General features: G+C 37.6%; 1 protein-coding gene across 1 annotated transcript in view; it reads right to left on the reverse strand.

The window, feature by feature from the left end:
- Positions 1–26062, reverse strand: part of SEMA3C (semaphorin 3C) — a 122722-nt gene that overhangs the window by 32835 nt on the left and 63825 nt on the right. Inside the window, exons 3-10 of the mRNA XM_005243465.4 lie at positions 22423–22583; positions 19948–20010; positions 14906–15025; positions 11079–11169; positions 7083–7202; positions 5047–5189; positions 2895–3009; positions 714–783 (exon numbers count right to left, since the gene is read on the reverse strand). Coding sequence (XP_005243522.1) covers positions 714–783; positions 2895–3009; positions 5047–5189; positions 7083–7202; positions 11079–11169; positions 14906–15025; positions 19948–20010; positions 22423–22583 — 883 coding nt within the window. The remainder of the gene's footprint in view (positions 1–713; positions 784–2894; positions 3010–5046; positions 5190–7082; positions 7203–11078; positions 11170–14905; positions 15026–19947; positions 20011–22422; positions 22584–26062) is intronic.

Genomic DNA, 26062 nt, shown 5'->3' on the forward strand with positions numbered 1-26062 from the left:
TGTATGCTACCACTATGTGGTGAGGGCAAGGGAAAAGTGAAAAAACTAAGGGTAGAGACGGCAGAACCTGTTAGTCCACCTGTTGTTCTATCTCAGTGGAGAGTTTCAGCATAGTAAGCCATATCTAGTACTTCCACTGCCCTTGGGAGCTTGGGATCTCAGCTTTCTAAACTGGTGAGTAAATGAATACTACTGACTGATAATGGGGAGCTCAAGTCTGCAAGGAGGTGATCAAATGCCATGTAAGCTTGTCTTTTCATAGCCAACTGAAGCTGCCATGGGTTATTTGCCATCTGTGCAATCATCTGCCAGCTGAGAGACTGGAAATTATTTGTATGAATTCACGTAAGAATTCCCAGTTTGATCCTTCAGGGTGCTGGGTGTCCTTCAGGAGGTGTTAAGTGCTCTCAGATGCCACATAAGTTCACTGCGTTGAAGTCATTTAGCTTTCTGCTGCTGAATGGTAACAAGTGGCCCTCCATGGAAATGTTTTCCCAGCGCCAGCTGACAGCATGTCTGCTCCAAGCAGCATAGCTCTAATGTGGATACCAACAGTAACGATACTGAGACTGTTACTCCTGCATGCAAACAATGGTCACAGCAGACAGACAAAATTCCACAGAACAGCCTTGACCACAAGACATCATTTTCAGCTTTCATATATAAAATTGAGCAGTTCAGAAAGGTAATTTTTTCCAAATCTCCCCATTTACCTTGATGTTGTAAAAATTCCATACACAAGGGTTGTTCTGGGGTTATCTGTCTCTAAAAGAAACACATCCTCTGTAAGAAAGAAAAGGAAAAAGATAAAACGTTTTGAATACTAATAAAAATGTTATTTTCCAGTTTAATTTACAACTTTATTCCTGCTAAAGTCAACAGTAGCATTGTCTTGTACTTGAATGGGAAAAAGCAGACTTATCATATGAATGGACCATATGCATAAATCCAGTACTTGAACATTTAGAAACAGATTTGGAAATTAACTCCATGCCATCTAGCCTTATGAAGCCAGAAGGCAAAGATTTTCAAATATGTTCAGGATCCAAGTCACACATTTCTCCCTGCTGGATCTTGTTTCAGAAGGTTGTTTAACAGTAGGCAAACGTTTCAACTGAAGTAGGTCAGAGACAAAGAGTTCCCATAGATGGATGTAACCGAAAGCAGGACAATTAGGTGTTTTATTGTCCAGTATGCACTTTATATGCCCTCGCTAGCTCATTTTCAACATGTAAGAATGACACACAGCTTTGCAGTGAGGACACTGTGAGATGTAAACCTCCCAGCTCCCGCTATGTAGGGATTTAACTGCACTATGCAAAACTACCTACTCACTGAACTGAATTTGCTCACCGTTACCTCTGATCTTTTTTTACATTTCAATGAAAAGTACCTTAAATTCTGATAGTTTCTCCTTACAAATATTTTCAATAACTACAATCAAGCTACCTCCTAAACTTATTTTACACCACAGAAGAAGTCTGAACTGTTAGAGCTTTCTCTCTTAGACTATGTTCTTTAGCTGTCTATTAATTTTTGTGGCTTCTTCATTTAACCCTCTAAATTTTTAAAACGTTCTTTTAAATATGTCAATAGCAAAAGACTTCAACATGCAGAACTGGAAGCATTACACTCATCTGCATTATACATGAAAAGAGAAGCATGTGTTTGCACTCTCCCAGTTTTCTGCATTTTCAGTTGTGGTTGTATTCTCCCTCTTTGCTAGAGGATTGTGCTGGGAGCCCAGGCTAAGTGCGTTGTCTCCTCTTCTGTATGGTCCTACATTTTGTCACACGGAAAACTAAAAGCAGTTATCCTACTGTTTTGTTGAAGAGGAGTGGGCTGGTAAACCAGTCACAGTTCTGAAAGGTAAGTTGCTGTGGCAGTGCTGAGGCACTGGGAACTTCTGAAAGTCAGTCCTCCAAGCACCTTGCATGTTTGGAGTTACGGCATGTTAGGATCTGTTCCTAGGCCCATCAGGTTCCATCAAAACCTTGAACCAAAGCAAGTACACTGAATAGTTGTAAATACATAAAGTGAAAAAGACTCCAAACCCCATTTGCTATGATGTGAATCAGGAATAATGACAGAGAAAAGAGAGAGAGATTACAGTAGAGAGAAAGTCAGAATCAAATGCAGCCCCAGTGTGGGACCAATTAGCTATATATATTGTTAATATTTATACTATTACACATACAAATCTTCCAGTACCTGAATTTAGAACTATGACTTTGTATATCACAGCTGTGGACAACAAAGAATTTGAAACTTTCTGGAAGTTAATGGAAGGAAACTTAATGGAAGGAAACCCTTGTGACTACTGTATAGATTATTCACTGTATATTGGCAGTGTTTAACGTGTTGAACTGAAAATCTAAGTGTCTGAATGAATCCTGAGAAATTATGTTTATTCATAGTATTATTGCTGGTGCCAGTAACAGGATTTGTTAGTATTATCTGGATGTATCAAATTGAGACTTCTGCCCAGTGATCAAAAAAGAAAAAAATGTATTGTGTGTTACACAGTGGTATAAGAAAGTTTCATACAGATGTATGTTAAAAACTCTCTACCATAATCCTAACTAGGAGCAAAACAACAATAGACTTCACTTACATACTCCCTTCCAAATATTAATTCCTTAAATATATAATTCCTTTACGTAGTCAAGATTAATTACCCCTATTTCAAAGATAATTGTAATTACCCAGAGAGATTTATGAAGAACTTTTTAATTTCCTGTCATAAAACTGCAAGGGGAATTTTGTCATGAATTTCTAAAAAGCCAAGATTTTACTGTCAACAACTTGACTAAGCTGCTGTACGAACATCAATAATTAAATGTGCACAGGGTGCAAGAGTTGGATAAAAATTTTAAGGGATTTTTTTGCCATACCTAATTCATCGAAGTACGTTTCTGTTCCATCTTCATCCATTACTGAGCACACAAGTCTTGCTTTCAAGAAGGTTGTCCACTTGTTCACAAGACTACGCTGACCACCTGTGTCATTCTGGAAAGGAATATTATTATCAGAAAAACAAACAAACAAACAATGCAGCTAATGTTTTACTGGGTTTTCCCACATTTTTTAATTTGACTCATCATTCAGACAATCATGCTGGTAAATTCAATGTAAAAAATAGATAGGCCTAAACCAAATCCCCTCATCTAACCACTCCAGGTACAGGAAAAACAAGAACAAGTTTTCTAAGCAGACTTTCTGTCCTGGGCTAGCAGGCTTGGGAGGGTCAGGCAGTAGATTTTGTGCAGCAACAGCAGCGTGTGTAGATATGATTGGAAAGGACTGTGGAAGTCTATCACTCACTGACACCAAGTGTGGAGATGTCTATGCTATCTCTAAAAGGTCAAATAGTCCTGTCGAGGGATGTTTCTTCCAGACCTGACAGCGGTGTAGATGCATTTGATCTAGTAAACCATGCTGGCCCATGAAGTGGATGCTCTGAACTCAGCTCAGCAATGATGGCTAGCATGGGTCGAGCTGCTTTTGCACTGTTGCAAGTCCTGCTAGCTTGCTCCAGAGCTGGCTTGGTTACAGATCGCTCAAGGATCTTTCCATCTCTCCCTAGTGCAAGGTGGAAACTAACTGCTAAACCAGATGGTGCAGCACAGAAGTGACAGTTACTGCCTGGTTCTGCTGGTGAACACCTTAGGTAAGAGCATCTTCCAAACTGCATAACACAATGTCACCCAAGCAAAGGAAAAAAGGAAACACACAAGCCAGGCCAATATGATGTTGATGAAATGCTGTGCATGTTCCACTCGTGCTCCTGGAGCTGGTAATCTGTCTTTTCAGGGGACCTATAAGGGATCTTCTGGGGGGGTCTTTCTTGGCACCATCATATTAAAATATTTGACCAGTCTCAAAGGTGTTGATATATAAATATCAAGTAAATAAATATGACTGGTTCGGATTTATCTTCATTGGCTTTGGGATTCTGCCACTGCAGTGTAAGTCTAAACAGGCTGAGGCCTTTCAGAAATCATCTGGGCTTCATTATAATAGTAACAATAACAAATACAGCTGTAATTGTGTGAAATGTCTTGCAAAATACCCAAAAAGGCCTTTGGGCACCCTCACAAAAATACAGAAAATGAAGATTATAAAAGAGCTCACATGCCGCATCACATTGCCAGAAAAGGAATTTAACACAATCCCAAACACACCCTCACACCCATGCACAACAGCATCACAAAGCACCAAATTCTGAAGAAGACCCAGGTTAAAGACAGGGAATACATGAATGCTCAGAATTATCTTCCTGAACCTTTCCAAAAGTAGGAATGAAAAGGCTAGCAGTAATTGTGCATTTATAATTTTCTCTCACGAAAAAAATTCATTTCACCAGAGATATGAATAGCTGCTTCAATCATTTTTCATCTACAGTTGATTACAGATACAAAAAAGGAAACAGAGACAATGAGGAGCGCTGTGATCATGAATGAATTACTGCACACGAGTAGCCATAACTCCTGAATTTAATTTTCCTGTGCATGTTTTTAAAGTTAGACTCATAGATACATCAATGCAAGAACTCAGAAAGGACAGATATTGTAAGAATGAAAACAATGTTTGAAAGTTAAGTCAACCCATTTAAAAGCTTGGCTCTGATATTTCCAATGTGTTTCAAAGATTTTGAGTGTGTGTGGGTGTGAGAGAGAGAGAGAGAGAGAGAAAGGCTTCACTGTCTTTTAATCCAGCCTTTCTAGGCAAATAATGCACCTCATTTGTTTAAAAGACAGCAAGTTTGGAAATTGAACATCGATAACTATTCTGACTCAGTCAGAGAAATACACAAATCCCTGAATCTCTTAATTTCCATGCCATTATAGGTATAGCCAGTTATACATACCATGTTCAGACCCTATCTGTGTGTTCAGTAACAGCTCTTCTTAATTATGAATGTGGAAGCTGAACAGAAAATTTATTTCAAATATAAATCAAAGGCTTTTCAATTATTTAGTCTTTTAGCTTAACATGTCACACGAGCACTTGTCCCAGCAACCTGGCAAACAAAATAGCTCTTACTGGGCATATTCTCGCAATCATTGAATGAATTTGCTTTGTGCTGCCGCTGTTGTCTGTGAGTCTCTCTTTGAAGAAGAAGTAGATTTTGGCATCATTGGGGTCAGTGCCATCTGGGATAACATGAGCATCCACAAAAACAGGCTCTGAAATGAAACACCAAAAAGATGAAATCAAAAGATGTATCAGTATAAACGACTAATGATTCAACAGTCACTATCTGCTTCAAGGAAATGCTATGTAATGCATATAGAGGTACTGCTGTGGCAGGTTAAGCTATATGCTCTAGCCTCATGTCTGTATATATCAGATACCACCAGGCAAATCGCTTTTTGCCGGCAGCCTTAAGTTTCTGCATCCTCGCATTTTATCCCACAGCAAATTTTTAGAAAAGCGATTAAATGCAGAAGCAGCAGTATTAGAGTACTACAGAGATTCAAAGACTTGGAGGAAGAAAAGGGAAGAATCAGGGGCACTTGAGGAAAGACTAGTTGAGACAAAACATTAAAGTAAGCAGTGGAAAGACTCATTAGGAAAAGAAATAAAGTACACAAATAAGAGCGGACTCATGGAACACAGGAAAGGAAAGCAGGGTATGCCAATGCTTGATCAGCATTTAAGGTCATATCAGAGGCTGATAAATATAATCATGCAAAACATTGCAAAGAAGCAGTAGTGAGAGAGCAAAATAATTTATATCCTTAACAGCAAGCATATAACAGACAATTGAGTTGTCCTCAAAAGACCTTTTCCTTTGCCTGAAAGAAGTGGACCGTTTTCCTGCATGAAGGCTGTATCTTTTCAAGGATCATGCAAGATTGTTTCATCCGTTGAAATCCAGTACAAATCTTGAAACGATCCAACACTAAGGTTGGATGTCTGACAGAAAACTCACTTTAGACTGCCACATTTTTCTATTCACATGAGCCCATTCTCAATTCATATAACAAGTATTATGACTCTGGCTCTAAAAGAACATGGAAATAAATTGTGCTTGTCAAGTACCTCTTCTAAGCATATGTAGATTTTCCATAAATTAGGTATTTTAATGTCTCTTTTTCCCTGATTCACTATGGGATGTATGTTTCAGGCTGTGCAGGTAGAGTGCAAGAATGTACAGCGAACGGAAGAAAAGTTTAGAAAGCGGACATAGTTTCCCATTCATACAGAACTAAATTTATTCTGATTGCAATCCTATGATTTCACTGTAGTCACAGCCACATAGGAATAACAAGAGTCACCCTAAATCCAGTCAAGACAAACCCCCAGTAACTGTACTTCTACATATGTGAAGGTTTTTTCAAACTGGAACTGCTATGTTAGTTACTTTATAAGCTCTGACATCTATCTCTGCTCAGAGGGTTGACAACCATTTAAATTTAAAAAAGTTTAATTGGAAGGAGTCTTTTTATCAGTAAAGTCAGGGAGATTTTTCACATTGATTTCAGTAAAGCCAAAGGTTAAGTGTTTGCACTCAGAAATTAGTTTTCCTACTGTGTTTCAATAACCAATTTCTTACCACTGAAATGAATGGCAATAATTGTCACTAACTTCTCTGATAATGGCACTCTCCTCTACACACCTTTTGAATGCAAGTGTGGCGAGTCTTCTGTGCAGAGGTGGATTAGCCTAAATTAACTGAAGTTGGTAATTAATTATAAAAATCTTAGAATCAAGCGCTCTAATTTAAAGCAATGTCTAATGCATTAGAGGTGGAGAAGGCACTTTCCTAGAAGTCATATTGCCTGACCACTTGCCATTTGAAAGGTTTTCATACATTTTCCCTTGAGCAGTCTGGTTCACTCTTAATGCAAAAAAGGCCATCAGGTGGGGTGGCCTAAGAGGTTGGCTCATGCAGTGAACCCTTTACAACTGTCCCTTGTCTACAGTATGTATTTACACACATTTCTTCATGGTTCAGCTTCATAAATTAAATTCAGATAAAAGCTCTTTAAAAGCCAAGCTCTTGATTTTAAACAAAACAAAGCAGAATCTTTGTGAAATCCATTAAAATCTCTGGTAAAACAAAGGCATCTCACCACTCAGCCACTTGGAGTTGTGCTGGTCTGTCCGTACCGCATTCCTCCTGGTCAGACTCCGAAAAATGGCCGCATCTGTCCCCATGAAATCAATATACATTCCTGAAAAAAGCTCTTCATCTGCAAATAATTGAAACAGAGGGGAAAAAAGCAAATGCATTGTTATGGCTTTTGGGAAATCCATATTTACTGATCTATTTTTATTTTAAACTTGTCAGCTCTTTATTCACACAGGAGTCTACACAGATAAATACTGGGTCATGGGAATGGAGTTTCCCTCTGATTTACAAAGATGCAATCTAGAATCGTCAGAATTTTCTTAAAGACTCTAGAGAACTGCATAATCAAATGCAACAGCAAAACTGTCTGTGGTGAACCTTCCTTTGATATGAAGTTTAGTTGCTCAGCTTTCACTGCTAAGGATTACTAAAAATTCAGGCTAGTGTTATCAAAAACAATCATATTCATTTTTTTAAGTACGTACTTCAAAAAGCTTTTATTGTTTCAGGAGCAGACAAAAAGACTGGGCTGAATTTATTGCTGGTGTAAACTGGCACAACATCTATTGCAGTCATGGATCAGTGCCAATTTTTACCAACCTTATTGTCAGGGCTGCCCCAGGCAGCCTCAAGCTGACTTCAGTATTGCAGAGGCCAGACAGTCATATTATTGAACTTTACTCAGAGTAATTCGGAGCAACAATTGTCCCCTTTTATGTACTTGATTCTAAGTATAGGGTCATTATGCTCGAACAGAATTAGACACGCAACTCTTACATTAACAGAATTACGAACTTCAGCTCCCTATGCAGGGCTGAAAATTCAGTCCATCAGTCAGGATGTATCTCTGTGTTTGTGTGAGTCTGTATGTGTGCATAAATATATGTATATATAATTATAATTCTAATTACATATACTATCATTTTCTACTCTGTGAATAACCAAGCAATTTCCACTGACTAATGACAATGAAACCCCAGAGTAGAAAACAGTAGCTAAAATAAACTCTTAACTCTCAGAGTGGGAGTGGTGGCTGAATACATTCCAGTACAGCTGGGTCCTTTGATTGATGTTTTTGTCTGAATTCCTGGACTACCCAGAGAGTGTGGTCAAGCTGGCAGGAGTCACAGGTTCAGAAACGCTTGAGGCTATTTTTATGCTCTGTGCGTGTGCGTGTGTGTGCATGTGTGCGTGTGTGCACGAGCATCAATATGGAAGACTATTGGCTCATGAGAGAATTAAAACTCTGGAGATTTTGTTTTTCTGCTGCTGTCTAAAGTCTGAACTGAACCCCTGCGGAGCAGCCAGCAGCCACTCTTCTGCTCTCATCACTCCCAGTGATGACAAGATTCTTACACAGGGGATTTAAACAATGCGTTCGCTGGATGTTTGTGAAGTGTTTACTTCCTGAGCATGTATAGACAGAATGATGTTAGATCTGTGCTGATTTATAACTGATCTGGTGTATTTGTCTCATTGCCTCAATCCATCACAGCTTTATCCTTATTACAAAATAAATTGGCTGAAAGAGATCAGGTTTATGGCTCTCACTAAGCGTTATGTACAGTCCTATGCATATACACATACACACACACTTTAACAATAGTACTACACCATGTAATTTTAATCCTATTACATATCAATGCTATTAGTTATGCCCTAAGCATTCCTAGTGTCTGCTTGCTAATCATGTCTCAGATGATATCCATCAGCTCCACTTCCTTTTGGTTAAATTCTTAAATTCCGCACAGCATTTGGTCTGCAGAGCACAACTAGTTCACACTACACCTCTGTTACTGGGGGGAATTACTGAGTTGATGAGGTATGTCTGCTTTTATATCTCAGAGCCTTGGTGGGGAGACAGACATGCCTCCTGCACATTAGTTTTGGCAAACTTCTTCAAAGCGCTTTTTTCATTGCTTTGATGCAAAAGTCTCTGTCCAATGGCAAATTGTAATGAGTTCAAATTTGGTTTTATAGTGTCACTTTCCTCTGAAGGGTGAGTCAGATTTCCTGCTGTATTCTAGGTTAGCGATGCCCCAAATTGTCAAGGAATAGCATCTACATTTAGAAATGGTTCTTTTGTTGTGGAAGAGTTAGCCGGTCTGGCAGTATTTCCCATCTTCTGAAGCGAGGGGAAGGAATTCCTCCTGCAGAAGAATGCTCAAAGGAGAGTCCAATACATGGGCTCAGGTACCTTATTATAACTCAAGCTGTGACTTACAAAATCTTCCTTTTTCTGGCATGGATATTGAGGCTGAATTCATTCTATCTTGATGTTTTTGAAGTGACTGGACTTTGTAGTAACAGGGAGAAAGTATAAAGCCCAATCTGTCAGATTCTTTTGAAAAAGAATGTGACCTTTGCAGAATAATTTAAACTTTGTAGATGAATTATGTCATGAAAGATAAGTCAAACCCTAGGGAAGGTGTCTTCAGTTACAGAACTCAGAGATCAAGGAAGATAATGTAAAGTCTATTAAGATAACAAAGCTGCTATAGACCTATAAAAAACCCAGTTAGCTGTATATTCAGTAATTCAGAAACAATGTACTTTAATGGTGTTTCATAAAAGCTAGAAGGAACAAGGAAAGGAAACTTTATTTTTTTAATGACAGTTGATTCTCTTAATAAGACCAGAACAGCAATGAGTAGCACTGGATTAATCCATCACAGACTTCGAACAAACATTCTCTTCTCACAGTGAGTGTCTGTAAACACTGACCAGAGATCACTGATGAGATAAAGGTGTAAGTGCAGCCAAAGTTCAGAGAGGTACGTCGGTAGCATTTACCTGTCTTCTAAAGGTGATTCAGTTCATACCTCTGTGAATGAAACTACTTGTCCTTTGTACTAAACATATTTACAATGAGGAATTAAAAAAAAAAGGTAGTTCATGTTTTGAAGAGACCTGTAGGACAGACTAAAGGACACTTGACTTAAGCTCCATGAGACTCAAACTCTAAAAGAAGTATCAGGCACAATATGTAATTTTCATTGATTTCAGTGAAAGCTGAATGGCAGAAACACCGCACCTTTGTAAACCATAGGTGAAATATGCAGTACTTGTGTGCACTAAGTTTTATTTGCTAAGAAAGCCTGAAAAATCTGTGCAGCTGCTGTTCCCTTCATAGCCAAAATTATACCAAGAAGTAGGCACATGTTGAAAAATCAAAGCTTTGGCACTAGAAGTCTGTGGACATGATGTGTATGTGAAATTTTGGGTTACACTAAGTATATATAAAGTGTCTCCTGGAACAAAAAAAAAGAAAAGTTTCTTTTACTGATGACTTAGGTTGCACAAAGGGTACGCCCCCTTTGAGTTTTCAGTTAGGTGTGCAACAGACACTGCAGTCATTCTTTGTATGTGGTATGTCTCACAGTCACTGAGTACAGTTGCCACCAATTTTCAAAAATATTTGAGGTCTGTCAGTTGTATCATTTTCTGGTCTTTCAGATGGAAGAAAATTGCAAAATTGGTTGGGTATAAAGCCAGCTGAAGAATGAAGAGCCTTGCAATAGCTGGTGGGCTCTACAGCAGAGATGACAACAAAAATGAAATTCAAAGTAACTGAAGTCTTCAGGCTTTTTTTCCCTGGCTACTCTGAGATTTTACAAATAATTAAATGAGACACAATGTCTAGGATGAATAAGGTCAGAAACTGTTCAAACATAAAATGCTAGACAGGGTAATGTAAAGTTGAAACTAATCCTGGGAAAAAATGTCTAAGCTGGAAAAGGGACAACCTTTTGTTTTCTGTTTCTCTCTCTCTTCCTTTCAGCAGCTTATTTCTGCATTTCGTTTGTACACCCACCTTTAAATCCATGTAAACCTTGAAACAAGGATGGACCCAACCTTTGTGCCCATCAGCCAGACAAATGGTACTGCTCCTTGGAGGCTGAATTCTATAATCAGCTTGTTTCAGGCATCCTGTCAATACACACTACGCATGATCATACCGGTTTAGACCTCAGCAACTTGGAGTATCTTTACTTACTGATCATAACTGACACCGTGTTCACATTAGGGTTGAAAGAACAGCGTCCTTTTCCTGATTCACACTTGGAGTCGATCTTGAAGATTTGTTCCTGCAACGTAAATTTTTGTGTCACTTCTCATTTCAGAAACCATCAGACATAAAGTGATTTTTACGGTTGGCCATGTCCAGCATTAACAATGCTGAGCACTGCTGCACACTTTTACTGTACTACCAACAGTTCAGCTTTCCTATTCGTAATTTCATCATCTTTTGCGACATCTTTTTCATTGGTACCCAGTTATTTTCAAGACTCTTGTTACAAATTCAAGACATTGCAACAAATTTTCCCTCTAGTTCAGTTAAGCTTTGGAGAGGTTGATTGATCTCTGCAATAACGTCTGCGGAGATTAGTTCTGTAGTTTTGAAGTTATTTACTATTTATTTGCTGAATACAAGGTGATACACTCATATAGGACATTACCATAAAGCTACTAGAGTTATATATATTAAATAAAAATCTCTAATGACAACTGTCATTTGGTGATAGTATAAATCATATGCTCTTTAGTGAGTGACCAGACCTCCAAAAATCCCCCAAATCATACTTATTTTCTGCATTACTACCTCTTGGATTATGTGTAGAGCTCCAATTCCATAGTAATTGACGATTTATCAATATCTCTTGCCATAGCCTGAAATATCTTGGAAATTTTTTTGCTGTTTAGGAATCTTGGTATGAGGATTTGTTTATATTTAATGTGATTTATGAATAGGTAATACATTTGGCAAAACAGATGCAACCTGGACTACGGTTTGAAATACAAACTTCTTGAATATTTTTAGAAAATTCACCCATCTTGGCGCACCTCTGCACTTCTTGGTTCCCAGAAACACTGAGGAGCCCAGCATGCTGAGCAAGAAATGACTCAGGCCCAAGTCCACTCCTTAAAAACTGCAGTCAGTGATAGCAGAGACATTGATCCATAAGACATCAACTCACATACCACTGTATACCAAACAAACAGCTTGTTCCTAGCTTCCTATAACAAATCAGACACAGAAAAAAACCCACCCAAACTTCAAAACATTTCTGTTTTAATAGAAAAAGTTAGCTGACAAAAATTCCTAAGAAAATCTTTTGCGATGTAGATGGCAACGTGTTAGTTATCCAACTAAGGACAGCAACCCTTTATACTCCCTTTAACAACTAACATAAATCACAGTGGAACGGGGATGCCACACATATCACTGAGCAGCCATTTGGCAACAGCAAATTGGAGACTCCACCAACCTGAAATGCCCAGCTGCAGCAGGAAATTTTCATATCTGTTATCCCCTATCTCTTTCCCCCCTCTTCTGTTTTGCCTAATCACAGAGATCTTATCTATTGTTTCAGTAATAAGCTTTCTAAACAATGTTAAAACATAAGTATGAAGTTTCTAACGCAATCATGGGGTTTTTTGTTGTTGTTTTATTTCTAGATTAGCATGCAGCCTGACGTTAATTCATATTTAGTATATTATACCACTATTTACCAATTCAAAAATGCCCATTATTGCACTATTAAACCGCCTCTTGATTTTCATATATATTAAACTACTTTTTAGTCTATAATTAATTCACATAGTGATTACATTTCCTTCTGTTTGCATTTACTTTGACATTAGAATATATTTAGGTGACTAAGAGAGTCATTACCAAAGACTGAAGTATCAAGTGTGCCAAGCAAGAAAATTAATTATTTTTTAACCTCTGTTTCAGGGAAAGGGCAATATTCGGCCTCATCAATGAAACCGCCTTTTTTGTGAGATTATGTGGAATCCTGGAGACAAAAGAGCAAAACAAGCCCAGTTCTTATGATTGTTGGATATGACTCTTACTGTCAGGCTTTGTAGCTTCTAGAGAAAAACAGATGTGCTTTCTAAAATACTCATTTTGCACGTGCAAAACCAGCCTTCTGTGCATGGAAAACTGTACTAAATTAAAGGTGAAACGATAAAAGCAGAGAAAAAGATGAGTTCTCACTAGTTCCACCAGCACTACATAGTTCTTCATTCTGCTCTATTAATTAGTCATGCACTGATACATGCAATGAGTTCAGAAGGAAATGCTTGGGTTTAAACTGTTATGCTATTGTTGGCCTGTACAGTAATGGCTTTGAGCATGCGATGCCTACAGTCCAGTGTCTGACAGACTCCAGACGTCTGAAACAGCAGTTTATTTAATCAATTGATTATATGCATGCAGCTATACAGACAGGCTAAGTGAAGCCAGTTCTGCTCTTCCAAGACATGTATCTTTATTTTTAACTTAAGAAATTTAACATCTTGCATCATCTGGAGATGTCATTTCCTGCCCTCCTACTCCCCCCCCCCAAGTCTCATTTACAAAAAGCCTAAAATAATAAGATTCAGAGTTCTCTGGACTACAGTACTACTACTTAAGCTGATAAAGGAATATTGCATTAATTAGATACTTATGAGATCATTTCCATGTTTTAAATAATTTGTCAAGAAATGGGATAATGCTGAGGAAAGCTGACCTCTGCTTCAAAATACATCAAAACAAGTTAATGTGGACTCCATTAACCAGAAGGATGGATTTACTTAGTTCTGCTTGCTTGTGCTTTTAAATCCAGGCCTGTGAACCTCCACCTTTAGGTAATTCATTAGGACTAAAGGTGCAGTGATTCAGACTACATACTCTGTTAAGGAGGCTGGAGCCAGGCAGGATCTACCAAAAGTCACTGAGATCATCCCATACAAACCTACCTGGAAAAACAATGATTTATCACCTCCTTGGCAACCTCTGCAGTAGCCTTGGGTCCTGGCCAAAATTTCCACACCACTTCCAGTGAAATCAGTGATGATTTTCCCAGTGTCTTCCCTAGAAGCCAGCCCAGCTTTTAAAGCTGCCCTCACATGGCAAAACTCCAGGTAGCATGCTCTGATCTTCCTTCACAACACATCTGCTTCCACATTGCACAGGAAAATATACTGCACACCCCTGTGTCTGCAGACATGAATCTGACCCAAAAGCTACTGAGGTGCTGCTGGGTCTCAGTTAAGTGTTTTTCTTTCTCCTTCTGGTTGCATAATTTATTACCTATTACATTTGCACATAAACAAACATTTCACTTTCAAATCAGGAAACTTGGGCAATACAGTTACGAAACATCTGGTACTTTGTATATTGGAAATACCCAGTGAAACAGAACATAGAAAAACTGGAGACCTGTCTAGGGGAAGTAAGATTTACACCCTGGAAGATCTCACAGTGATGAGAAAACTTACTGAATTCATCCCAGCAGAATCTAATGGGGCAAAACTGGTCAAGTAGATAAAAGTGACCTGTACTGGGATTGCATCTGATGGGTATTAAGCTGAAGTCCAGCAAGCCTTCACATACCCAAATAGTTAGCTCACTTAAGGGCTTCTCTCAGGAATCAGTAACACATGCAATTTATAAAAAGTGGACTGCATATTTCAATTTTTATCTAACTGGCTATTCTCTTTCAAGTATTTCTTGGAATTTTTTCCAACAAATTGTAGGAATTAATCCACCAGACAACATCAAATAAAAAGTAGTAACAAATGTAGCCCAAGCACTTGGCATGACTGGAATTTTGGACAAGCATCATATCTGAGGCATGGCTTTTGATCTTGCCCTTTCTTCTTAGGTAGTAACATGTCAGAAAACTACGGATATTTGTTCTTTTTCTATTTCACGTGGGTGAAGGAACCTATCTGTATCATTGATTTTTACATTTTCAAACTTTTGAGTTTTTTGTTTAACACTAGTAAGATAAACCACAAAATGAGTGGATAAAATGAAAAGAGACTTACCTCGGACCTGCGCCCTCTGTTCACATACACACAGACAGGGCTGAAGGCGCCACTGCCGCAGACATACAGGTGCGTGCGATTATACGACTGTATCACACGCACAAAATTTCCACAGCCATGCTGCAGGGAATACAGAAAAAAATAATTTTTCATTGGCAAATGTTATTAGATGTTGGGTACTCTAGAGAACAAACATCGCTTGTAATCCTAATAGTATGAAAACAGCTACTGAGTTTGGTAATCTCTGGATGTGAACAGCTGTAGACTTAGGTTTTCTTTTCATGCCGTTTTGCCTAGCCTGGAGACTGGGCACTGATAGGGCACTACAGAGGAGTTTTAGAGGAGTGCATCTAACTTTCCCATTTCCACACAGCAAACTAATTTTCATCCACAGACTTCTCTGTACCTTGCAAGGAAAGAAGCAGGGCCTCTGCATGAAAACAAGAAGTAATCTTACAAAGTTTCCTTAAGGATACCTCCAAAACAGTCGCTTTTCCCACCTGATATTTTCATCATAGCTGGAGATAATTAAAAACCAAAGCAAGCCCAAATCTCAGATCCCATTATTTGTATAAAAAATTTATTTCCAAAACTTTAAAACTCTGAACAACACAAAGGAAGTTCACAGTCATTTGTTGCTTCATATTGAAGATCAATAGTAACATCTTTAAATCAGCATGAAAACTAAACCAGAACGTTAAGGGCCATACAGTTTCACACCATCAGATTTACAGTTTTCTCCTTCCAGCATACCCCCTTCTTCTTTTGCTTTTTCCTTTCTTGACTATGATCAGCTGTTAATGCACTTCAGGTTGAAAACAGTGTTTTTTTCTGAATATTTTTTCTTACTGAGATCCAAGAACTGCCTTCATATTCAATCAACCAAACCTTGACCAAAGACAGTGAGAATTGCATGTGTTCTGTGAGAACAGGATTGGAAACTGTGTCACCAGTCATCTTCATGAAAATCAGTAGATTTAATAATCCTTGTTGCGCAGACTGCACAGTTTATTTATATTTAAAGGCATTCACATTTTTGGTTCAGCAGGAGCTGGTACTGTACTACAGCATCTGAATACTGGTGCATAACTGTAGGTAGTTCAGAGTTCATAGCAGTTTCTCTACAGGGAACACTGCATGTCCTCAGTTAAGTGTTAACTCTGGCTAGAACAGAAAAATCCTTTAACACAGTCAAAATATATTGTTTCTCTAAAGCTGAGGTCTGTTCCAATGTTTGCATTTTCTCATATCCAGCTATCTCAGTTTGGCTCAAAGATGGCTTTAGTACTGTCCTGCTATCAAAATCGTGTCTTCCTCACCAGCACTGCTAATCCATATTACAGCTGTGGATAGGGAAGGACAGCTGAAGGTATTCCTCTAGCTTATATATGCCAGAGTGTAAACTGATGCTTTCTTTTCTTGCTGTTTGCAGAAAACTTTTCTGTAAACTCCTAAATAAAGGATTACATGTTAAGACATCCCAGAATGAAAGTCTTCAAGGATCAGGACCAGGAAACAATGTCTACATGAACGGCACTAGTATGTGGCACTTGCTACTCTGCTTCAGTACCCTGCCATGCACTCTCTGAAGCGTCTATGGCAAGCACACAGTGGTGGGTGGTTAGATGAATGGCTCTTTTCTTTAAGGACAGCCTTCTGGGTAACCATCTGACACACTGTGTCTTCATATCTCTTCACTGATGATTTACAGACAAATAACTCAAATTGGCTTAATACCAACATTCTCATATTTTAACGATGTCCGGCAGGAAGACCACTTTATGATCTCTGAGCTTTTGCCCATCCCTCTAGTGCTGAACCGCTGAACTCTATTTGCAATTTGCTATGTGATTAACCTGGGTACTGCACAATCCACAACACAACAAAGCAAGAAATTGTTATTTCAGAATATGTTCTGTAGGACAGCCATTCAAGAGCATCTATGCTTCAGTTTATTTCCCTTTCCTTGATATTGGAGTACTTTGTGCTTTTAAATCAGTCTGGTCTGAGATGACATGAGAAAGTTGTCTTTAGGGTGGGTGTTTCTCAAAGGCTACACTGTAGATATTACATACTACTGATGCTTCTCTTGGAGCATCTTGGAGATGATACCAAAACTCACTCAGTAGCAGTGCCTGGGAAACTGCCTTACTGTAGACATCTGAGTCGGACATTTATGCCCTAGGATCTCGTCACAGTAAATGGAGAGAAATACGTCATGCTAATGTAAGCATTCAAGTTAGTCTGGTGAACATACTATGTAGAGGTGACAATTGCTTTTCAGTAAAAAAAAAGGCAGCCAAAGATGAAAAATTCAGACACCAACATTTGCCTAATTGTAGGGCAAATGAATTCCCAAATCTCCTCAGAAAAGAACTTGATAATTGCATAAAGTCCTTTACTGACTGCTCCAAGTCTATCTATCCCTCTTTTACTTTGTGATAATCACTATTCTCCAATAGGCCAAATGTTATCATGCATTCACTTCCCATCCGCCCCGCTCCCTTCCTTCCTTCCCCCCCCCATTCCCAAGCTGAAATTCTTAATTCTTCTGAATTCATCCTCTGCTTCTCCCATTATTATCAGGAATGAAACTCAAAAGAATGTTATTAAAATAGAACTATAAATTTTAAGTTGCAAACAGTGATTTAGCATTGGGTTCTCTTTTTCTCATTATTTCAGTGAGCACTCAATAAGACACATCATTGATTTTAGTGAGAGCAGCAGCTGCTCTTCAGTGCCTTTTTTTTTTTTTGTCTTTTAAACTCTTGAGGACAAATACTAGGAAACTTAATATAAATTTCTATTTTTGGAACTTCATTATTCTTCTGCAGTGCACAGCTGAGTTTAAAAAAATCAGTTACAGTTGATGCACATGGGCACTCTTAACCTGTAACCACACGTACATGTACTAGCTGTACCCACAATTAAACTGTCATAAAAACAGAGGTTCTATCCAGAAATCTTGTCCACTAATGCAGCAACATGTGGGTACTTCAATATGATTAAAAGCTAGGAAAGTCTCACCACTAAATATCCAAGATCAAAAGTTCTCCAGAGTCCAGTATTTAGTAGTGTCGTGGAGGTTTTTTTTTCTCATGGATCACATAGTTTGCATGCTACTTTCTTCTTAGGATATCATTTAGGTTTTTCCTATTTTTGCCCTAGAATAGTGTCATCATATGTTGGAGGCATGACTAAGACTAATGAACTTTTGTATTTCAATGTAAAGAAAACCAGTCTATCACAAGTTCATGATGTAGTTGACATAGTATCTAGGGTCAACATTAATCACCATTAACAAAGTTTTATGTTTTATTTTCACATTTAGTGCAACTTAACAGGCCATGAGATGTAGGATTTGCTGAACACTGTCATAACCAGAACAATGTAAAGATGTATAGAAAAATAGGATATTCAACAGGAAAAACACTTGTTTTTCACTACCATAGACATCAGAAAAGAAAGCAGATAAACAGCCACACCAACCATAATAGTTATTCATAAAAAATCATTTTGTTACTCTACATCAATATAGTGAATTAGGCTCCATAGTTTTGAAAAAGCAGTATTATAGCAACACTCCAGTAGGCCAGCCTTCTGATTTCCTTACATTCATCAGCATTTGCAATAGATTTTTAAAATAAAGCCCACACATATTTTTCTTACAAAATGGACTCAGGTGAATTATTGAAACACTGCAGTTACATGCAAATGACATTGCATCTTAGTTCGCAATACAAAGTATGTAGCTAAAATAAACAGAAATATTAGGCATGATATAGAGGTCTTTGAAATAAATACCAGTTTTTATACTAAATTCAGTGGATTTTTGCATTAATTCTATTGTTTCTGAAATTAGAAGCTATATTTACATACACATGCTTACATCCTTCAATCAACTCATTATTTATGATCTTAGATATATGCTGAGGAGTATGTTCCAAAAAGGATTCTATCTAATGTGAAGGCTTCCAATTTCCACATTTTTTTTCTAGGATAAAAATATAATCAAAATTTCTTTTTTTTTTTGTAAATTTAGTAGTGGAAATCTGCAATTTTCTAGCTTAGATTAGATTCTGAAGTCCAATACTAAAATATCCGTTGGAAAACAGCTATATCTAAGGATCCAAAAAGAAAACCAGGATAAAGATCTTCAGGTGCTGCTGAACTGGTAAAAAGTCAAAAAGTAACTGAACAGAATTGAAATGTGAGATTCTGCTTTTTGTTTTACAACTTAGCTGTCCTCTGTTAATAAAATCTAGGCACACACCGACTGCAAGTTCAAACTACTTTAGGAAGATAACCATAGTAATGGACAACTCTGCCAAAGACAGGATCTGCTGTACTGTACCACTCACTGGGTCTTTCAAAATACCTCCTTTCTACCTATTATCTATAAAGAGTGTATAGGAAAATTACGATCTGATTTAGGTCCTTTGGAAGGTGTCTGCATTTAGATGGGAGAATAATTCAGCGGTGGTGCAAAATGACTCAACCTAACCTCTCCATGGACTGTGTTTCCCATAATTCCAGAGATCACCTTTACCTCTTTCTAGGAAAGCATGCTAGTTTCCAGATACTCATTTGGGCACTGTTTTGTGGAATTAATGGAAAGAGGTGTTTGTGGTGTTTCTGAGACAGCGGTCTTCAGGCTGCAGGCAGTGAGGTCTGTTCCTGGGGTGAGCAGCCCGCCAGAGCACTTGTCCACCCAGCACAACAGCTCAGCAGGCGGTTCAGCATCATCCCCAGGACATACCTGGAAAAGTACTATTACATAGTTTGACTATTAAGAAGAAAAAAAGGCAAGGCACTGGACAATTCACATCTTTCTTCATCTGGCAAAGTCTGAAGGTACATTCTGTTTACACACCCTGGGTTTTTTTTTTTTATAATTTCACTTTATCATTTAGCCTGTGGAGTATTTCAAAAGCAAAACAAACACTTCTTTCATGTTTTGGCGGCACTTAAGGTGCTCTTACTTTATGGCTAAGTATGTATTCTGTGTATGCGTGTGCATGTGCATGTGGATTATAACTTACTGTAGGATCTTTGCCAGCCATTTTGCACTCTTCAACCTTGTTTGCTGATGCTGGCCAGAAAATCTGCAAGGAAAGAAGTATCTTTTAAGTAACATACTTATCACGTAATTTAAGCAAAACATTTCACTGACTAACTTACACTAACAAGTTAATATTTTGCTATCTCTTACACCTTGATTGTAAGAGAAAAAAGAAAACCAACCCTCTGTCTTAGCATGCAGTAAACAAAATAAAGGCCCAGGTCTCTGGCTGATATAAAGTAAGTTTATTAAATATTTTTAAGATAAGATAATTTATTTAGACTTCCTTCTTCTAAATAAGAGAGATTTTTCATTGTTATTGCCTAAATTACTGTATTTCTTTACTTTTTTACTTTCACTGATTTTCTAAAAACTATTCAAACTAGAAACCAGAAGACTGAAATACTGCAAGAAGGGTTCTTGTAACAATTTTTTAGTTTTAGCAGCAAAGGTTTGGATATTTTATGTGAAAACCTGCTTAAAATCTTAAGTTTTCAGGCTGATTTCTTTCAGACAGTTTTCTGACACACACCCCAATGTCTGGATGTTTACCTGATCTATACTCAAACTCCAAAGCTTCTGAGCTTCTTCCATTATTTACTTTGATTTTGAAATAGAAAAGACATTTAGAAATCTTTACCTGGATATTTAGTAGGTGACAGAGCCTGAGAACATTTAGCATCAAGACAACATAAATAATAACATTAAAAGATTTCTCTCTGTGTGTGTACATATATATACACATATACATGCAGAGAGTTGTAGGTACGTATGCATATGTATATAGGGTTTCTATACAGGTGTAAGATTAGCAAAGTGAATCTGTTATAAAAAGGAAATAAATGAAAGAACATGGGGAATTGCAGAGATTAATTCCGAGCCCAATACTGGGTGATCACATTCACTGCCAAAACATTTTGTGGTTTCGCTTTTTGTGGATTTTTTTAATTCTTGTTTTTCCAGGTCTAAATAGGCCGTTGAAATGTCGCACGGCTCCATACCGCAGGATTTATTTCCTGTGACAGAGGCCTGCCTTCCTCACCGAACTCTGCGCCGAGCCGCCTGCGAGCTGCTGGGGAAGGCCGGAGCATGCCGGGTAGGGCACAGCAGCTCTCAGACACGGGTGGCTGGGCCACTAGTGAGATGGCAATTAGCCAAAAAGGTCACACAAGCTATTTAAGATCCGAGAAGGCGGCCCTGTTTCAGAGGAAGATCTCTGCACCATTAGGAGGAGGAAGGATGCGTTCACGCTGTCACATGAGAGGCGTTTAATTTAAACCTGTAAGTTAGAGCTAGCCTCCCCAGACTCCCTGTACAATCAATTCAGGTAGACAGGCATATCCAGAGGGGTGATTCAGAGCAAAGCCTAATTTAACTGTGCTTAATCACCCTCTGGCGGGGTGCCTCACTCTCTCCTGACACATTAAAAGCCTTGCCTCTTAAGGAAGGCATTTAACTTTGCTGCTGCAGGCTGGATATCTCTGCCCCTCAGCGCTTCTGAGGTACAGACAGTAACAAAGCCCATAGATTAAAGGATCAGATTAATTTGATAGAACGAGGCCGGCCTCCGTGGTACACTTTAAGGTAATGTTGTAGCCATGATAATCTAAAGATAGGCAAGGCAAAGTCTGTAGGGAGGTAGTATCTTAACGGGCAGGCTTCTGGGCACACAAGTACTTCTGCAGGCCACCTATTTAAAAAGCCGAGAAGCTGGATTTGAACTGGCTCGGGAGACAGGAGACAGATCTGTGAATGTGGTTTAAAAAATTGATAATTTGTGCATTTTAATATACAGGCTGCCTACTACAGTTTGGGGAGGTGGTACACAGAGAGTCCTTAGAAAATGGCATCTTGGTAAGTGAGAGAGGCAGCCAGGAAAGAAGTGGTGTCAAGAGGGAGATGTGGGTCACAGTGTACAAAAAAACCCCAAAAGAGGGTGTCTCAGCTCCCCAACTGAAGGGCGAGGGCTGACACAGGCATAACAAAGGATTGGAAAATAGTTCAGCAATTAGGCTTCAGAGTAAAAACCAAAAATAAATATAGTGGAAGATTAAAGGCAACTCTGTCCCTGTTGGCTTTTTCCCTATAGCTTGAAAATGACAGCATGTATATTCTCCCTTATAGGCTTCTTTAAAAAGCACATCTCTGAATGATCTTTAATCTTGTAGAGAAGCAAAACCCATCAACTCATACAAATTTTCCTTATGAGGCCAAGCCATGCTGAATCTTGCTTCAAAACAATGAAACAGGTCAGTTTTTAAACAGTGTTTTGAGAAGCAGCCATACTAATAGCTTGGTCATCTGGCATTACACATAAATCAAGGATGAACAACTCAGTAAGGTGTGGGCCTGGACTTCTGCTAGCTGTAAAATAATGAAATACATATTTTCTGTCTTAAACAGAAAGGCATGTAGTAATGCAACTTTGGATCTTCATAATAAATCTTGGACTTACGCTGAGAGGGTCCTGGCTTATATTATTGATATTCAAAGACAGAATATGATCTTTGCTGCCCACGTAGATCCGATCCTGATCTTCATCCATTAATAATATCCTGTAATCCAGAGGACTGTGGGATATTCTGTGATGTTCAGAGGTCTTCGTTTCTTGCAGCTCTGAAATAATAGAGACAACAAATTAGTAAAGCAGTTCAGTTGCCTTTCTGGCTTCAAAACTGCATTTCTTTCTAAAAATAGGCATCTTTCAACACAAGTGAGGTCAATAAGAAAAGAAAAACCCTCATCAGACAGTTGGTAATAATGCAATCATTGAGTTAAAACAAATTTTCCATTCCCAGTTTGAATGCAATTCTTTTGTACATTAAGTAGCTAGTCATATCTCATAAAAATCAGGCATTGCTGTTATTACTCTAATTAATTCTTATTTTAATGGTTATGATTATTTACAGCTTTGGCTTTTAAGGAAGGTCATATATTAAATTAATCAATATGTTCAATATAATTTGAAGTTTATGGCAGAGAAAACCCACAAGATCAATGAAAACTACATAAGAATAGTTTACTTTAATTTCCTAACAGAAGGCTTCACTGTTTTTTTATCTTTTTCAAGGTCAATTTTTTTTTTTTTTACTTCTTCATCACCATGTATATTTAAAAGAAAAAAACCCCATGTGTTCCATCAATCCTAAACCATAGAATCACAGAATGGACCGGGTTGGAAGGGACCTTAATGATAATCTAGTTCCAACCATCTTCCATGGGCAGTGTGTCCATCTATTCAGTTGGTTATGGGACTTGGACCAAACTATCAGAACTATAGGATTAGCTCCATTTTTCCACATAAAGCTTTCTCCAATGAAGTGAAGCAAAAAACATCCTTCGATCTCAGTAGTGCAGGAAAAGGCCTGTTGCAGGAATAGCACAAACATCTACAACAGAAGCATTACTTGCTGCCCTTGAGAAAGCTCAGCCTTTCTGTCTTTGCTTGGCCAATATGTTTTGGCCACCACTCAGATTATTTTTCTTTTCTGTACTAACAGAATGGGTATTTCTCAAGACCTGAGAATAGGAAAATAAAACTTTAATAACAAATAATTAATTATTAATTAATATTTAAAATAATAATTATTAATAATAAATTATTCAAATATCTAACATATTGTGTTCCCTGTGACTCTAAAAGTGTGGCAAATACAAAGTACATACAAAAATAAAGCCCTGCTATAATGTTTATTCATAAATCTAAGAACTGAGTACACACACCTTTTGTAAACTGTTTGTCTGAGACAGTATGGTTTACCACTTGCTAAAAGCACAGTTTTTGCTAAAAGCAAAGGTTTTGCTCATTAGTTCCCTATAGAAAACAGTAGATGGTCTTATACAAAGTTAGTTATCTAAGCCTTTTAGATGACTAGATTAATGTGAGCTAACGATATTTTGGAAAACAAAATTTAAAAAAAAAAAAATATCTGAGTATGTGCTCTGTTAGAAAAACAAAACGTGTGTCTAAAGCATGCACTTTCTGTAAAACACATATTTAGCTGAAGCATAGTTTTTTCTTCAAAAATTACTTGGAGAGTAATTTTTGAGAGGCTATAGACAACATACATGCAAAGGCTGCAGTCTTGGGATTTATACCTGTCTACTAGAGATCTAATGATTGAGAGAACACTTCTCAGAATATAATTTGCATTAATAAATATGATATGTAACTCCACTTAATTTTTATCATGATTGTTAAATAGTTTCATAGGAAGATGAAAAATATCTTCTGTTACTGCAAGATGATGTTTTGATTCACTTAAACGTGTGACACCTTTCAGGGGCTAAGGGTTGCCTACATGCATTTATTTATTTATGGCAATATGAGAAAGATAACCAATAATATTTCTATTTCATATGTCCCTCAACAAAAGACAAACATACAATCAAGATTTATAGTCTGTGCCTAAAAGCTTAAACTGAAACTGTGCTCATTAAATATATATATGAAAATTGTCCACACCACTTTCAGAAGTCTTTCTTCAGTGCTTGAAAAATCAATTGTTTTACTTTATTTAAAAAATCCTTCCTGTAAGCTTTTAGCTAGGATTTTCAAAACACCTGGGAGACTCACCATCATAGTGTCATTAAAATGCAGCCTCTTTGCCCGCTCTGAAATTCTTAGACTGACCTTTCGTAACAAGCCTGAGAAGCTAGCGCTCATCCCTTTTCCTGGTGACCTTATTAACATTACTGTAATATTTGGCAGCTGTAAGGTGAAAATGAACCTTCTCATAACCCTATATGTGATATACTCGGAAAGCACAGACAACCTGGGACAGACAGCAGTTTCCCACACAACACTGGGTGAATGTGAGTATTCAGTACAGTAAATATAGTGCCCCTCCTTATTGCCTCAGTCACCGACAACAATTGGTAATAAATAAACCATGATTGCCATAAAAGATAATCAAGATCATGAGGATTGTTTTTAATCAAGAGGCAAAAATAGCAACAGATATTTGATTTTCACAACTTGCATTTATTAAAATCCATTATTTTCCTGGATTTTTAGCCTCTTTGAAATGGTATTATTCTTTCTAAGGTACCTGAAGGGTATCTGTCTCCATCAAGCTGCTGCTGAGGAGAATACCTTATGACATGTTACTAGACTATGGAAACTCAACACCATTCGTAAGAGGAAGGAAAGCCCTGAAACAAATACTCTCATACAGATTTATTAGTTTTATTTCTTTCAGTGCTGAACCTTTGTGTTTATTAGCCTCTTAGGGCTACACAAGCAACTACAGAGGGAATTTTAAAATGATAAAATTTTCTTTTAACAAAATTTACCACACAATCACCCAAGAAAATCTGATTTTTTAAAGATTTACTATCTGGGTGTTGTCACTTGGAAAAAGCAGTGGCTGGAACGATGCTTTAAGGTCTTCCACGTTCCTTTTCACCTCCAAAAGTTTTTGTACAAAAATGTAAACGTTCACTGGCCTTCAAAGCAAATTCTATTCCATACTTTGGGAATTTAACCATTCAAGCCAGTAAACCCTGTATGGAGAATGAAGCTATGGACAGCTCTCTCTGAATATTAAGGATTTTATTTGACAATAAAACAAAAGATTATAATATATTCCATATGCAAATAACCGTCACCCTTAGTGATAGAAGAATAAACTATATTCACCCTTTTTTCATCAGTCATTGAATTTAGTTTTGTTTTTTCTCAATGATAAGGCTAATACTGACTTGATTCTTAGTGTTAGAAATCTTACAGGTCAGGTTATATAGCTCTTGTCCTTTTTAATGAAAAACAAAGCATACCGTGAACTCTCTCACCAGAACTACTACTATTATTATTATTATTATTATTATTATTATTATTATTATTATTATTATTATTGAACTGCACATTTTAGAGATCCCAGTGACTGGGATTTTTTCCCATACACAGTGCATAGCTTACTGATAATTAGACAGTTTAACACCTACCCTTTAATTATCCTTTTAATCCACCACAAAAAAAGTTAATGCAAGAATTATTTTTAAAAAAGATGTGTTCTCACAGGAGAAACAACAAAATATTTCTGCAATGCCTGTTATTAACACCAAAAAAGCCTTTGCAACACTCAAAACCCATT

The sequence above is a fragment of the Falco peregrinus genome, chromosome 6, assembly GCF_023634155.1.
Source record: "Falco peregrinus isolate bFalPer1 chromosome 6, bFalPer1.pri, whole genome shotgun sequence".
NCBI classification, from domain to species: Eukaryota; Metazoa; Chordata; class Aves; order Falconiformes; family Falconidae; genus Falco; species Falco peregrinus.